Source organism: Dipodomys merriami, unplaced genomic scaffold, assembly GCF_024711535.1.
Source record: "Dipodomys merriami isolate MVZ:Mamm:240054 unplaced genomic scaffold, mDipMer1.0.p SCAF_42, whole genome shotgun sequence".
Lineage (NCBI taxonomy): Eukaryota > Metazoa > Chordata > Mammalia > Rodentia > Heteromyidae > Dipodomys > Dipodomys merriami.
Genome location: NW_027205826.1, coordinates 3,793,341 through 3,810,466, shown reverse-complemented (window position 1 = coordinate 3,810,466; position 17,126 = coordinate 3,793,341). Strand labels below are relative to the sequence as shown.

At 42.8% G+C, this 17,126-nt stretch overlaps 1 protein-coding gene across 1 annotated transcript; it reads left to right on the top strand.

Annotated features, from left to right (window-relative positions):
• Window positions 1-270: 270 nt before the first annotated feature.
• Window positions 271-15,732, top strand: Polg2 (DNA polymerase gamma 2, accessory subunit). The gene is made up of 8 exons (XM_069993089.1): window positions 271-906; window positions 5,478-5,604; window positions 5,825-5,930; window positions 7,902-8,075; window positions 11,939-12,079; window positions 12,194-12,274; window positions 14,071-14,171; window positions 15,524-15,732. Exons 1-8 carry the CDS (start codon window positions 363-365, stop codon window positions 15,687-15,689), a joined length of 1,440 nt encoding a protein of 479 aa, XP_069849190.1. The 5' UTR covers window positions 271-362; the 3' UTR covers window positions 15,690-15,732.
• The last annotated feature ends 1,394 nt before the right edge of the window (window positions 15,733-17,126 follow it).

The window sequence follows — 17,126 nt, the reverse complement described above, 5'->3', positions numbered from 1 at the left end:
CGCGGCTAGGGAAGTGTAGTGACCGAGGCGGCGGGAAGGGCTCGTGGGTTCCGGTGAGGAGCAGCCGGTCCGCGCTCAGCCGCGCGCGGGGGGGGGGGGGGGGGGGGGGGCGGGGCGAGGCTGGAGCGCCCCGGCGACGTCCGTTAGCGGTGCCCCGCCCCCTGGGGGTGGAGCGCTCCGGGGAGGGCCGGACTAGAGGTTGTGGCGCACTTCCGGGGGCGTGGGACCAGCGATACGCACGCCCACTTCCGCCGCACGCGTGCGCCGCGGGGCCGGTTGTCTACAGTTGTAGCGGTTGTGTGTGTGTGTGCGTGTGCGTCGGCGGGTGGATGGAGCGCGGCGCTCTGTGACTCTCGGAGGAGATGCGCTCGGGGGCAGCCATCAGGGTCTGCCAGAAGATCTTCAGGTGTCTGTTCTCCGGGTTTGGGGGCCGAGTGGACGAGGGGCAGCCGGACCGGTGGTCGGAAAGGTGTTCGTTGGAAGAGCGGCTGGGCCCGCACGCGGAGGCGCTCGGGGACGCCGGGGACGCCGAGGCGCGGGCCGAGCCGCTGCTGGAGCTCTGTCAGAAGAGGCACTTTCTCCGGGGGAGCCAGCCGCGGCCTAGCCGCGCCTCTCTCCTGAGCGGCTGCCACCCCGGCTTGGGACCTTTGGGCGTCGAGTTGCGGAAGAACCTGGCGGCGGAATGGTGGGCCTCGCTGGCGGCGTTCCGGGAGCAGGTCTTCGCGGTGGACGCCCTCCACCACCAGCCTGGCCCGACGGCGCCCGGGGACCCGGCCTTCGGGCTCGTCCCTGCCGAAGCCCTGCGAGAGATCTTGCAAGACAGAGATCTGAGCAAGGAGCAGCTTGTAGCGTGTCTTGAGAACTTAGTAAGAACTTCAGGCAAACTGCGGGAGAGTCTTCTTCACGGTACGGTTCTTCACCAATTTTTAAGCTTCCGAAAACAGGTTGGGGGCGGGGGGCGGGGGGAGGCCTTGTCGCGCAGGTTTGGGGGTTGCAATTGACCCTTTACTCCCGTGCAAAGAACTGGTACCATCTTTTGAATCTAGCCAGTATATTAGTAAGTAGTCCATAACCACCGCTGCTCCCGTAAAGCTGTCAGTTTCACGGAGTAACCCGTAGCACCCTAGCGTCCAGTTGAACAACCCTAGGATTGGACGGCGGGTCAAATCACGTGCTTGAGCCATTTGTTCATTGATTCCAAAACGTCCACCAGTACTCCCGTGCTTAAGCTTCAGTTTGACACAATATGGTGAATCAAAGGCTAACGTTATTCCAGAGCAAAAAGAAAAATTATTCCCCTACTCCTCCGTTTTTCTTACTGAGAACTGATCTACAACCTGTTTGACCCTTTAGGTAAATTTTTTTTGTTTTGTTTTTTTTAACCAATGAGACTTGGTCAAGTTTTATAGATTTTTTTTTTTTAATTAAGATAGGCTCTGAGTATGTATCCCCGCTGGCCTCTAACTAAGGATCCTCCTGCCTCAACCTTCCGAGCGCAGGCATTTTTGGATATTGGTAGTTCTAGGGTGAATTCACAGTAATATGTAGGGCATCATTAGCATTTACAGTTAAATACAACAATGCAGAGATCATTAAAGAAAATTCACTGAAGTTCTTGATAGGACATACTGGCTGCCACAGGGTCTGTCTCCTCTTTGAGAAATGCTGCCTTTGCCATTTTGGTACAGTAGAGTAATGGAAAACACCCCAAACGTCTGAAGTTGTGAAAGTTAATGTTCCCACTGTAGCCTTTAAAGATTTCCTTAATGAAATAAAGCTAACTAAAAAAAAAATGGTAAAAATGTGGTAATTTTGATTTCTGATTCTTTATGCCATGGAATCTTTACCTTGGGGGTGTTAAATCATTGCCTGCTCATTGAGCACATCCCCAAACTGATCTTTCCTTTCCCATCTGATAAGTGAAGTCACTATCCTCATAATTACACACTTAGAAAACAGGACTTAGCTCTTGTTTTCTTAGTTCTTATTTTCTCGTCTTTTAAATACACATTCAAGCGTCTCTTCATGTGACATACATTTTCTTGCCTTTAGAAATTGCCAAATTGCCAAATCCTTTGGGTGTCTACTGTGTTTAGCGTAGTTACCAATCTTTCCTTTTTCTTTTGTTAGTGCTCTTCTTCTCTTCTGGTGCAGGTTTGGACTGTTCGGACAGCCTCTCTTTATGAAGAGCTTTGTAAAAATTTGTAGTTATTCTGTTTCCAAAAACAGTTATTGCATCATCCACATCATCCTCTTATATCTGTGACTGCTTATATGTTAGACCTTTTCCTCGTCAACATTCTTGGATACATCAGTGATCTCAGTTTAGAGTCTGTTCACTTCTCTGTACTCCCCAAATCTTGGCTCCTCAGTGTATCTTGTTCCCTTGGTAGCTTCCCTTTCTTTAAACAGGCTAAAAAAAAATTCTTTTTGGCCAGACTTTCTCACATAGACAATCTATAGTCTACTCAAATCAAGTAACACATGACTGTCTCTCAGTAATGTAGCTTAAGTGGATGAAGACTTTTTTTCCTTGATTTATTCTAAGTCAAATGTGGAATAACCTATTTCTATATATTATAGGATAAAGTAAATATAGCTAGGCTAATGTTAAAAGAATTAAGATTTTATTTTTCCTTATGAGGAAAAGGAGGAAGAAATATCAAAATAACAAGCCCGGCACCCATGGCTCATGCCTGTAATTCTAGCTACTCAGGAGGTGGAGATGTGAGATCACGGTTCAAAGCCAGCCCAGGCAGGAAAGTCCTTGAGACTCTTATCTCCAATTAACCACTAGAAACCTGGAAGTGGCGCTGTGACTCAGGTGGTAGAGCTCTCTCTAACCTTGAGCTGAAGAGCTAAGGGATAGCACTCAGGCCCAGAGTTCAAGCTCCATGACATACATATAAAACAAGGGAAAATTAGCCGGGCGCCGGTGGCTCACGCCTATAATCCTAGCTACTCAGGAGGCTGAGATCTGAGGATCTCCGTTCAAAGCCAGCCCGGGCAGGAAAGTTCATGAGACTCTTATCTCCAATAAACGGCTAGAAAACCAGAAGTGGTGCTGTGGCTCAAGTGGTAGAGTGCTCGCCTTGAGCTGAAGAGCACAAGGACATGCATGGCACAAGCCCAGGGTTCAAGCCCCATGACCGACCAAAAAAAAACAAGGGAAAATTGTAATAACCAAAGTGCACTTGTATCAGTATGAACTGACAATTTTAAACTTTTTTGCAAACTTTCTCTATCGAGAGGGCATAGAAACAATGACACTCCTGAGCATTGGAGCACCTGGTTCCCAGATCTTGGTTTCTAAAGTGAACCAGTGCTTGGAGAAATGCCGATTCCAGGTTTGGGGCAGGGAAAGTTCAAGGTAAGTTTGGAACACTACATAGTGCTAGAAAGCAAAGAATTACTTGAAGACTAGTAAGATACAAAGTGACACAGATGCTTCCATTAATAGACTACCACTGGCTAGATTTGACACAAAATGAAACTAAAGATAAAAAGTGATATCACACACTAAGAGTCTAAGAGTCGATAATGTTCATTAAAAATAAACAAGTAAGCCAGGCGTCGGTGACTCACGCCTGTAATCCTAGCTACTCAGGAGGCTGAGATCTGAGGATCTCCTTTCAAAGCCAGCCGGGGCAGAAAAGTCTATGGGACTCTGATCTCCAATAAACCACTAGAAAACTGGAAGTGGCCCTGTGGCTCAACAGGTAGAGCACTCACCTTGAGCTGAAGAGTGCAGGGACAGTGCCCAAGCCCAGAGTTCAAGCCCTACAACCGACAAAAAAAAAAAAGTACTTGAGGTAAAAGGGTGGAGAAGAAAGTACAGAGAAAGTTACATTTTTCAGAAGCTATTCAACCGATGTAGAAGGAAAAATAGAAGAATCACCACTTTACAGTTTTACAACTAGTATAGCTGACTCAAGTATGAGTCATCAGTGGATCCTAAAATATTGGATGAAAGATTATAGGGGAGCAGGATATTGTTGGGGAGCAAATACTACTGTGAAGTACTCAAATCTGGTTTGCCAGTGGAGGAATAATTTGGTACTGAGTCCCATTATCAGGCAGGAAGATATACACATAAACCGCTTTTCCCTGCTAAAAATAATTAGCTCACAATAAATCAAGGGTCCAGACAATCCCAAGTGTAAGATGATTGGTGATTAGTCTAGACTCAAATCAAGAGTATGTCAGTGGGCCAGGTGTGGAAGGATGTGGCTAGAATCTGAATATTACAGAGACAGAGATAGGAAGATTATAGTCTGGGATGTATAGTTCACTAGACTCCATCTCAAAAAAACAAGTCAGTATCATTGAAAGCAAAGTTGATGGGGAAGGAGTCCATTAATGTTCTTAGTTAAGAGATTGAACAGACCTAATCAAAATGCAATGCATAAGAACTGGTGCTGGTAGCTCATGCCTATAATCCTCACTACTCAGGAGGCTGAGATTTGAGGATCACAGTTTGAAGCTAGCCTGGGCAGGAAACTCCAGTACCAAAACATGCTGGAAGTGGAGCTATGACCCAAGTGGTAGAGCACTAGCCTTGAGTACAAAAGCTCAGGGACAGTGCCTTGGCCCTGAGTTCAAGATCCAGGACTGGCACAAAAACAGAAGTGCATAGACTTAAATTTCATGAGCAAAATGATAGTATTTTATGGATGATAGTTGGAGCAGATAAAATATCAATTGTGTTAGATATTATGGAATTACAGTTAATTTTATGGTGCAATAGTATACAGAGCATATTGTTTGGTTTCAGCATATTGTTTGGTTTCAGAATATAAATACTGAAGTGTTTAGGCATCAGAGAAAGTATGACAGATGTTGATGCTTAAGTTTAGTCTCAACATTTATTATATACAAGTGTCTGTTGTACTGTTCTTTGAACATTAGTATAGATTTTAAAATCTCGAAGCTAGAAGTTATGAGGGCCAAGGCATTGGTGGCTCACACCTATAATCCTAGCTATTCAGAAGGCTGAGATCTGCTGATTGTGGTTGGAAGCCAGCAGGGGCAGGAAAAGTCTGTGAGGCTCTTATCTCCAATTAACCACAAAAAAAAAAAAAAAAAAAAAAAAAAATAGAAGTTGAGCTGTGGCTCAAGTGGTAGTTTGCTAGCCCTGAGCATGAAAGCTCAGAGACAGTGCGCAGGCCCAGAATTCAAACAGAGAAAAAAAAGTCATGGAGAAACCATGCGATTAAAGTCTGCCTATATTAGCTCTCTGCTACTACGTTAACATTATTTCTGTTTGTTTGTTGAGACCGGGTCTTGCTGTGTCTCCCAGGCTGGCCTGGATCTAGACATCCTCCAGCTCGACCCTTCCTGCAGGCAGGCTGGGTTACCAGCTTGTACCCTCATGCTCAGCCTCAACATTAGTATACTAGTAGTATGTGTGTAGATTTACAAAAACAGTTCAGATCTATGGGACAGGTTTATACAATGACTGATTTGTCTTTTGGCAGGTGCCTTGGAGCACTATGTTAATTGCCTGGATCTGGTAAACAGAAGGCTACCTTATGGCCTTGCTCAGATTGGAGTGTGCTTTCATCCTGTTTCTGACACTAAGCAGATCCTTAATGGTGTTAAAAGGTACAAAATGGGCTGGGAATGTGGCTTACGAGAAGCTCAGGGACAGTGCCCAGGCCCTGAATTCAAGCCCCAGGACTGGCAAAAAAAAAAAACAAAAAAGTAACAAATCACCCAGTCTTAGAGTAAAGTAGTCAAGAATCAGACAAGTCATTTCTACATTGGGTTAGATTATACAACTTCCAAATAAACTAACTTTCTGACCTATTTTCATCTTCCAAAGAATTGGTGAGAAGACCGAAGCCTCACTGGTATGGTTTACTCCCCCAAGGACTGCAAGCCAGTGGCTTGATTTCTGGTTGCGTCATCGGCTCCTATGGTGGAGAAAGGTACTACAATAATAACTTTAAGAATCATTAGGTAGCTGGGCGCTGGTGGCTCACACCTGCAGTCCTAACTACTCACGAGGGTGGGCAAGAAGGCACTCTGAAAACCAGAAGTGGCGCTGTGGCTCAAGTGGTAGAGCACTTGCCTTGAGCTGAAGAGCTGAGGGACAGTGAGTGCCCAGGCTGAGAGTTCAGGCCACACTTTATAAGTCAAATTTGATTTGGTATTCCAGTGTGTGTGGTGTGGTGTGTGTGTGTGTGTGTAGGGCAGGCCTGGTGTCACTCTATCACTGAGCCCTTCCTCCGGCTTTACTGCATGTATAAGAACTAGCTATAATAAATCAAGTACAAAGAGGATTTTTTTTTTTTTTTTTTTGGTCTGTCATGGGCTCAGGGTCTGGACACTGTCCCTGAGGTTTTTTGTGCAAGCCTAGTGCTCTACCACTTTGAGCCACAGCTCCACTTCTGGTTTTCTCGTGGTTAATTGGAGATGAGTCCCATGAACTTTCTTATCTGGGCTGGCTTTGAACCTCAATCTTCAGATTTCATCCTCCTAAGTAGCTAGAATTACTGGTGTGAGCCACCACAGCCAGAGGGGATTTTTTTTTTTTTGTCCAGATAACAGGGTTACTTTGATAGTCTTAGGAAACTCAGATGCTTTTTGCTGCTTAAGGTGGAATAGAGTTGGAATGTTGCCCACTCCTACAGTCTCAGATTTTGCTGCCTACATCCTTGGTCTCTGTGTTAATCAAAATGGTTTTGTACTGAAATGAAGTGTGAAGTCAGCATTTTTGTCATACTGTTGCCTGGCCTTTTTCCAATTCTTAAAAAAATCTCAAGCTTAGCTGGGGTCCGTTGGTTCGTACCTGAAATCCTAGCTACTCAGGAGGCTGAGTAGGATGGCAGTTTGGTGCCAGCCTGGGCAGGAAAGTCCCTGAGACTCTTATCTCCAAGTGATCATCCTAAAACCAGAAATGAAGCTGTGGCTCAAAGTGATAGAGTGCTAGCCTTGTGTGAAAAAGCTCAGGGACAGTGCCTAGGCCCTGAGTTCAAGCCCCATGACTAACCAGAAAAAAAAAAACAAAAACCAGAAAATCCTCAAACTTCACCTTCACTAAAAGGAAAACCCACAAAAAATCATCGACAGAAGGGTGAGGACTATGTGATGACAGTACCTTCTTCTTCTTCACCATTCCCGGGGCTTGAATAGGGCTTGGTGCTGGCCTTGAGCTTTTTTGCTCAAGGCTAATGCCTGTACTAGCTTCCAACCATAATCCTCAGATCTTGGCCTTCTGAATAGCTAGGATTACAGGTGTGAACCATCAGTGTCTGGCTGTGTGTGTGTGTGTGTGTGTGTGTGTGTGTGTGTCTGTGTGTGTGTTTGTGTGTTTGTATGTGTACCTACATGCACATGTGGCATGTACCAGTAGAGGGGCTTGAGCTCAGGGCCTAGGCACTGTCCTTTAGCTTTTTTGCTCAAGGATGGTGCTCTACCACTTGAGCAATACCTCCACTTCCAGCTCTTTAATAGTTAATTAGACATGACTCTCACAGACTTTCCTATTTAGACTGGCTTCAAACTGTAATCCTCAGACCTCAGTCTCCTGAGCAGTTAGGATTATACAGGTACCTGGCAATATTTTATTCCATTAGTTCCTGTGCAACTTCCCCTCTTACTACTCAGTCTCAGCTAAACAGCTGTAACAAGTTTTTCTTAAGACTTGTTTCAGATTCAAAGCCAGTTTGTTGGCAATAGACTCACTTATACATAGTAAATATCATGATTTTTATTTGAGACTTGCCTAGTTTCAGTCCAGTGTTGAATAAAAAGTTTCAGGCAACTTTAATTCTAAAAGGAAGACCCACAAATAACAAATGACCTCACAGAAGCTCTAATTCTTAGGGCTAATTATGAGATAGATGAGAAATAAGTTTTAATAAATTAGCAAGGCAAATGAAAACTTTCTTTTCCAGTTTGCCATGAGTCCATCTACCTTCAGCAGCAGTGATTGTCAGGATGAAGAGGGACGGAAAGGAAGCAGACTTTACTACCATTTTCCCTGGGGAAAGGAGCCAGTGGAGACTCTGTGGAATCTAGGAGATCAAGAACTTTTGCACACGTATCCTGAAAATACGTCTAAATTACACGTATGTTTTACCTCAAGCTCCTGGGTTCTTCACGCACATTCTCTGAACCACTTGAGAATAATTGCACACACAGTGTTTCACAGCCAGTTAATACTTCAAGGTGTGTTTTTCAAGTGATACACATCCACATAACTGCTCTACAAGCATCAAAGGGAGAAAATTCACAGAAGCCCACTCTTTTCCTAAAACCCTTGAGATGTAACTAATTATCCCATAATACCATTTTTAGGTCCAGGATCCAATTCCGGGTGGTGTATTTAGTGGAGTTGTCATGTTCCTCGCCTCCTTCCAATGAATACTTCCTTCTGTCTCTCCTGTCCTTCATGGCTAAAACACTTGGGAAGAATATAGGCAGTTGCTTTGTTCATGGTCCCTTGGCATGGATTTGTCTAGTATTCCCTCATGATTTGCATGCTTCTGCCAGAAATGACAAGAAGTAATGCTGCCCATCCTTGGCGCCACATTAGGAGCCTGATGGCATCAGTCTATTCTTCCTGGGGCTAAGTTGGCTCATGTGGTTAAGACAGAGTTCTTCAGCATGAAGCTAATACATGTTATATTCAATAATGAACATAAGTAAATGCCTAAAGAACTTTGGTCACTAACTTGATTTTCTGTTTGTAGCATCTACAGTGATTCTTGACCAAATAAGTAGGTGCTGTCAAGCACAGGGGCTTGAATTTGGGACCTGGGTATTGTCCTGAGTCACAGTATCACTTCCAGCTTTTTTTTTTTTTTTTTTTTTTTGAGTAGATAATTGGAGATAAGAGTCTCATGAGGACTTTTCTGTCCAGGCTGGCTTAGAACCAAGAAAGATCCTCAGATCTCAGCCTCCTGAGTAGCTAGGATGACAGGCGTGAGCCACTGGCACCCTGGCTCTTGTATATTTATAAATTAGGTCTAGCTTCCCCATATGAAGGAAAACACATCTTTTTAAAAATGTATATTGGTATGCCCTCACAGGTTCCTATTTTCTCACAGTGTCACAGATCTCTTACTATATTGTTGCTTTTGATCCTTGGGTTGTCCTAGACTTTGCCACTTACCTATTGCCATATCTCCAGCCATTCTGTCCACCTACACTCCTTACTTTTTATACCAGTGGATTGTTTCAAGATCACTCTACATTTTCTTGATCTAGCTGTGGAGTCAACCAATTCTCCAAGGAATCTTGACTGCTATTAAAGGAAAATTGTATTTAAAACTTGAGATTCTTAACTGTGAGGGGTACACTCCTTATAATGGACATCATTGCTTCTGAGCCCTCTTGTGGACACAACTGGGAAACGCTGTAGATGATTACTTACATACACATTTACATACTGACCTCATGTCTAGATCTGTTAGAATTTAGGGGTTCACACATGTTCCTCAAATTGCATGTCATTGCTTTTCTTCTTTTCACATTTATAATTCTTTTCTTTGATGATAAGAAACCTGGCTTTGAGTATCTTCAGTGTATTTACTTCATTTTCATTTACTGCATGTAACTGCACTCCCTACCACAAGCCCTGGATACGCCAGCCCTCTCCCCTCCTCCTGATGGATATTTGGCCCAGGAGAAGGAAGGAGAAAGAGGCTAGCGTGAAAGCCTGACCCTGGACATGCTACTCTGTCCTGCAGCCCCCTCGCTGAGTGTTCTCAGCGGATGTTCGTGTAACTTGCAGGCGATTTTATAGAATATTTTCAGTGTGCCTGTGTTTGATTTGGGCCTAGCACCTGATGTCAGTGAAATTTTCTACTGGTAGTCTCATGCTGGTGCTTAAAAATTTTGGAATTTGCAATCTTTGGATTTGTAGATTAGGATTGCACCACCTATAGTTCATACAATGATAATGGAAAGAAAGAGAATGGTAGTAGAAGTATTACTGTGTAAAACTTGAATTTTTTTTTTTTGGTCGGTTGTGGGGCCTGAACTCTGGGCCTGGGCGCTGTCCCTCAGCTCTTCAGCTCAAGGCTAGTGCTCTACCACTTGAGCCACAGCGCCACTTCCGGCTTTTTTTTTTTTTTTTTTTTTTTTTGCCTATGTGGTGCTGAGGAATTGAACACAGGGCCTCATGCATGCAAGGCAAGTGCTCTACCACTGAGCCACCTTCCCAGCCCCCAAAACTTGAAATTTTTTACAAGTAACTTTTTTTGGTCAGCCGTGGGGCTTTAATTCAGGGCCTGGGTGCTATCCCTCAGCTTTTTGCTCAAGACTGGTACTCTGTTACTTTGAGCCACAGCTCTGCTTCCAGTTTTTTGGTGGTTAATTGTGGAGATAAAAGGCTCATGATGGGGCTGGGAAGGTGGCTCAGTGGTAGAGCACTTGCCTTGCATGCTCGAGGCCCTGGGTACGATTCCTCAGCACCACATAAGAAAAAAGCCGGAAGTGGTGCTGTAGCTCAAGTGGTAGAGTGCTAGCCTTGAGCTGAAGAGCTGAGGGACAGAGCCCAGGCCCAGAGTTCAGGCCCCACGACCGGACCCAAAAAAAAAAAAAAAAAAGGCTCATGAATTTTCCTGCCCTGGCTGGCTTCAAACCACAATACTCAGATCTCAGCCTCTCTTTAGTAGCTAGAATTATAGGTATGAGCCACCTTGCCTAGCGGCTTACAGGTAGCATTAAAAAAAAAAAAAAAAGATTCTTATCAAGTTAAAAGAAGAAATAAATCAGTTAATTTAAATTATAAATTATATATATGCATACACACATATAATAGTGTTAATCCAATTATGTAACTAACCCTACATTTTATTTATTTATTTAAAAAAAATTTCTTTTTGGTCCGGTCATGGGGCCTGAACTCTGGGCCTGAACTCTGGGCCTGGGCGCTGTCCCTCAGCTCTTGAGCTCAAGGCTAGCACTCTACCACTTGAGCCACAGCGCCACTTCCGGCTTTTTTCTTTTTGCTTATGTGGTGCTGAGGAATCGAACCCAGGGCCTCATGCATGCAAGGCAAGTGCTCTACCACTGAGCCACCTTCCCAGCCCCTAACCCTACATTTTAGAAAATTATACCCAAGCCCCCTTCCATAAGCACATCAACTCCCCCCCACCAGGGCTTTCCTGACATTTATTAGTAATCTACAAACTTAGATTTTACTTGCATGATGGTGAATGGTTGTAATCCCAGCACTCTGCTGAGATAAGATGATTGATAGTTCAAGGCCAGCTGGACTACAATAGACCCTGTCTAAAAAGAAAAAGAAAAACAAGGTTTCATTTTCCAAAACGTCTCACTTAGGAAGCAATGAAAAGATAGTGATGCCTAGGTCCCACTCCATATGAGTGAGTTCATCCTGTCTGAACTAACTAGGCTAGGCTGCTAGACTGGTGATTGTAATGTGGCTAGCTGAGTCCCACTGATTGAAACCTTGGGCTCCCTGAGGACAGAGAACAATGCCTAGCAGACCTGGCATGAAGTCGGTGCTTTGTAAAGTGAATTTATAATTTTGTACTCTGATGGTATAATTCTAAGATTCATCATTTATGTTATTTTTTGTCAAAATTCTGTTTCTTGAGTTCAAGCTTTTAATCATTGGTTGGCACTCTACCATCTGAGCCACACCTCCAACCCCTAAGATACATAATTTAAAGAAAGTTCTGAGCCGGGCACCAGTGGCTCACATCTGTAATCCTAGCTACTCAGGAAGCTGAGATCTGAGGATCGCAGTTCAAAGCCAGCCCAGGCAGTCCATGAGACTCTTATCTCCAATAAACCACTAGAAAAGCAGAAGTAGTGCTGTGGCTCCAGTGGTAGAGTGCTAGCCTTGAGCTGAAGAGTGCAGGGACAGGGCCCAGACCCAGAGTTCAAGCCCATGACTGACCAAAAAAAAAAAAAAAAAGTTCTGCTAAAGCATGCTGTTTTGTTCTTTTCTGTAAAGGGCCGAGATGGGCGGAAAAATGTGGTTCCTTCTGTTCTGTCTATAAATGGGGATCTGGACTGCGGCGTGTTGGCTTACCTCTATGACTCTCTCCAGCTCACAGAGAACTCCTTTGCAAGGAAGAACACCCTTCATAGAAAGGTGCCTTTGCTGTTTCAGAGGTGGGCCTGGGACACAAAACTGTAGGGTCTTGTTTTTCCTTTTAGCTATGAATTAAACCTTTTTTTCCCCTTTCCACCTCCTTATTTGCCTTAGGTCCTTAAACTTCACCCTTGTTTAGCCCCTGTTAAGGTTGCTTTGGATATGGGAAGAGGCTCCACAGTGGAATTAAGACAGGTGAGTTAAACAAGTCTAAATGTCATGCGTTCATTCTAATGCTTAGTGCAGGCAAACTGGGAAGATTTCCATTTGAAGTTTTATTTTTATTTCACTCGTGGGTGATGAGCTGCAGATCAGTACTGTGGTTCAAGTGGTAGAGCGCTAGCCTTGAGCTGAAGAGTTGAGGGACAGCGCTCAGGCCCAGAGTTCAAGCCGTACAACTGACAAAAAAAAAAAAAAAAGTTCCTGGCTCTTAGGATAAAGACACTTGCACATCCATGTTCATTGCTGCACTATTCATAAGAGCTAAGTTATGGAAACAGTCCAGATGCCCTACACCAGCTGAGTGGATCAAGAAAATGTGATATCTGTACACAATGGAATTTTACTCATCCATTAGAATAATGTCATTTGCAGAAAATGGATGGACCTCTAGAACAAATCATGTTAAGTGAAGTAAGCCAGGCTCAGAGGGACAAATGATGCATATTTTCTCTCATATATGGAAGCTAGATCTAAAATAAAATACAACTGGGCATGATAATACATACAGGGCTCAATGCATTTACAAACAGACCAAAGGAGGTTCTGTTTGGGGAGGAATTCAAAGGCATAACACCTCTGAACAACCAAAGTACTGTTTATCAAAAGGAATACAAGGAAATGGAAACTTTTTTTGGGGGTGGGGACGGGAATAGAGGGAGTCCCGGTAAACAAATGTAGTCACTGTATTCTAAGCACTCTACATAAAAAGTGAACCATGGGGGCTGGGAAGGTGGCACTCAGTAGTAGAGCGCTTGCCTTGCATGCCTGAGGCCCTGGATTTAATTCCTCAGCACCACATAAGCAAAAAGAAAAAAGCCGGAAGTGGTGCTGTGGCTCAAGTGGTAGAGTGCTAGCCTTGAGCTGAAGAGCTAAGGGACAGCGCCCAGGCCCAGAGTTCAGGCCCCACGACCGGACCCCCCAAAAAGACAAAAACAAAAAAAGTGAACCGTGTAATTTGTGGGTAAGGGTGGGAGGGGGAGGTGGGGGAGAAAGAAGAAGGGGTGACATTGTCAGGAAGCATTGGGCCGACAGCCTGACTTAGAGAACTGTAACCCTCACTAAACAGCTACTTAGTAATAACAGTGATTTTTTTTTAAAAAAAGAAATGTTTCTTCTTATATATATAAAAAAAGGTCCCTGGTTCTTCCTTTTCCTCCTGACATGGCAGTGTAACCCCACGGTGCAGTTTCTCTCTCCAGTGAGTTTAAGCTTAGAGTTCATATAGCTCTTTGGACCTGTGTTTGTTTGTTTGTTTGTTTGTTTGTTTTTCTGAAAGCAAAAAAAGTTGGGGGAAAAAAAGCAAAAAAAGCTGGGAAGGTGGCATAGTGGTAGAGTACTTGCTTTGCATGCATGAGGCCCTAGGTTCAATTCCTCAGCACCACATAAGCAGAAAAAGCCACAAGTGGCACTGTGGCTCAAGTGGTAGAGCACTAGCCTTGAGCTGAAGAGCTGAGGGACAGCGCCCAGGCCCAGAGTTCAGGCCCCACAACCGACCAAAAAAAAAAAAAAAAGTTTGGTTTTGAATAATAATGGTGGTAAAAATTCTTACTTAGTGTAAAAATAGATTTTCACCTAGCATTCAATTTGCAGTACTTGATTTCATTGTCAGAGAAAGTGTACTAAATTTATAAAGTATATAATTTATAAGCAATATTGTATAACTAAAGAAATTGAAGCCTATTTTAGAGATTGAAAATGTATGGTTTCACAAAAAATCGGGTATTAGCTCTTTTTTCTTTCATATATGAAGTCTTTGTACTTTCTTCCAGGTTTGTCAAGGGCTGTTTAATGAATTACTAGAAAATGGAATTTCTGTGTGGCCTGGTTATCAGGAGACTGTACACTCCTCAATGGATCAGCTCTATTCAAAGTAAGAATTATCTGCCTTATTAAAACCGTCTTATCAGAGTGTTTGGGTATATGTCTCTTTAGGGTAGTAGAAACTAATTAAGTAACTAAGGTAAGTGCTCACTCTCCCTTCACAAAGCTGTGACCCTCTCCCCTCAGCTAACTACTACAGCAGGAACAGTATTGGGCAGGTGATTTGATTGCATGCTTGGTGTAATTCCAAGACTCAGTCATGAAGTGCAAATATCTCAGTTTACCAGTTGATCAGGAGTGAAGTTAGGTGTGCACGATGCATTTGTTGAATCAGGGTTGGAAGCACATGAATAGAATGCCTTTCCTTGCTGGCATTGTGGGTCATTCCTGAGACTAAGCAGAAGAAAATTCCATGTGTAAAAAGAAGGACGGAACTTGGCAGTTCTCACATGTTCTAAAACTTTACTCTTTGACTCGTGTGATCATAAGCAGATATACTGTTCTTTTTATGTTCATGTTTTCTAGTCAAGATAATTTTGTGTGTCTTTTGCACTTAGGTATAGTAGTAAACAAAAGTTTCTTGATCTTACAAAGCTTAATTTTAGTGGGAAAAAATAGACAATAAATAATGAGCCCCTTCCCCCTTTGTGCAATTACTAAATATTAATAACCCAAAAGAGAAAATCAACAACGGAATAAATAAATAGTAGTTTCTGATGGAGCCCTATAAATAAAATGAGAATTTAATGAAATAGTTCAATTTGGTAAGCAGACAGAAGACCAGCATGAGTATAGTTAATGATTATTGAACTAGAATCATGGATTTGGCATAATTTGTTGTATACCATATCTTCATTACTGTTGAGTATTTTACAAGGCTGTAGTCTAAAAATATTGTTGTTGGATTCTAGTCAAGTTTCAAAGGCTGCAGTTATTGTGACAGTTATCAGTGTATATATCTTAGGTGGTTTTTCAGTTCTTGTTGTTTTTTGTTGTTGTTTTTGCCAGTCCTGGGGCTTGAACTCAGGGCCTGGGCACTGTTCCTGAACTTCTTTTGCTCAAGGCTAATGCTCTACCACTTGAGCCACAGCACCATTTCTGACTTTTTCTGTGTAAGTGGTACTGAGGAATTGACCCCAGGGCTTCTTGCATGCTAGGCAGGCCCTCTACTGCCAAACCACATTCCCAATCCTGACTTTTCAGCTCTTAATGTAAGTTCAAAACTTACTTTTGAATATGACTCAGAAACGAAATTGACAGATAGTTTTGGTTCAGCTCTCAAGCCATGACTCTGTGAGTTTTTGAGTTGAAAAATGGCATGTACTATAAAGCAACAAAAGCTGGCAACACGAGGATTTACTTTATGTTGTGCTCATGTATTTTTTCAACTGTTTTTCTTAGGTATGATGAAATGAGTGTCCTTTTCACAATCCTGATCACAGAGTCCACTTTGGAGAATGGCTTAGTGCACCTGAGAAGCAGAGACACCACCATGAAGGAAATGATGCACATAGCTAAGCTAAAGGACTTTTTAACCAAGTATATATCCGCAGCTAAAAACGTGTAGGCTTTCACATTGATGTAATAAACATTCTTCTTATTTGGTTGTAGTATGTTAACTTAGTTCTTTTAATCTCTTTATAAAGTAAATATTTTGGGCTAATTTGATTTTTTGTAAATTATTAATTTGCTTATTTTTATTTATTGTCAGTTGTGGGTCTTGAACTCAGCCTGGGCACTACCCCTGAGTTTTTTTGCTCAAGGCTAGCACTGTACTACTTTGAGCTATAGCTGCACTTCCAGTTTTGGGGTGATTAATTAGAAATGAGAGTTTCACAGACTTTCCTTCCCCAGGCTGGCTTCGAACTGTGATTCTCAGATCTCAGTCTCCTGAGTAACTAGGATTATAGTTATGAGCCACCAGTGCCCAGCTAATTTTTTTTTATTAAATTTTTATTTACTTATTTATTTTTGCCATTCCTGAGGCTTGAACTCTGGGCCTCGGCACTGTCCCTGAGCTTCTTTTGCTCAAGGCTAGTGCTCTACCACTTGAGCCACAGCTCCACTTCTGGCTTTTTTTGTTTATATGATACTGAGGAATCAAACGCAGGGCTTCATACATGCACAGCAAGCACTCTACCACTAAGCCACATTTCTAGCCCTGATTTTTTTTTTTTTTTTTTTTTTTTTAATTTTTTTTTATTGTAGAGATACTATACAGAGGGTTACAGTTACATGAGTGAGGTAATGAGTACACTTCCACTTCCTCTTGAACATTGTTACCCCCTCCATTGTTTTCCCCCTACTATCCCCTCCCTCCCTCCCTTCCCCAAGGTTCTTTTTTTTTTTTTTTTTTTTTTTTGATCGTGATTAAGTGATTACTTAATTTCCGGAAATTCACAGTATTGTGGAATAATGATGCTCATTTAAAGTCACAAGTTCATTCTAACTTTCCTGGAGCAAATTGTCTATCACAGTCTGTAATATATAACGGTGCTCATATGTTATATACCATATATGTGATCAGCAGCATGGGGATATTTAGTAGTGGTTCAACCAGATGAGTGGGAGTTCTTTGTTTCTTAAGTCCTGTTAGTTTTGTCATATCACCTAACATTTTGGATTCATCATCCACTTATCAGGGAGACCATGTACTGTTTGTCTCTTCGTTCTTGGCTTACCTCGCTCAACATGATTCCTTCTAGCTCCATCCATTTCCCTGCAAATGCCATTATTTTGTCATTTCTAATGGCTGCATAATATTCCATTGTGTATAGATACCACAATTTTTGGATCCATTCATCTGTGGTGGGGCATCTAGGTTGTTTCCATATCCTAGCTATTGCGAACAGTGCTGCAATAAACATGGAGGTGCACGTGTCCTTGTATATTGGTTCCTGTTGTTCAGGGTAGATGCCTAGAAGTGGTATGACTGGGTCGTAAGGGAGGTCAATCTTTAGCTTTCTAAGGACCCTCCAGACTTCTAGCCCTGATTTTTTTTAAT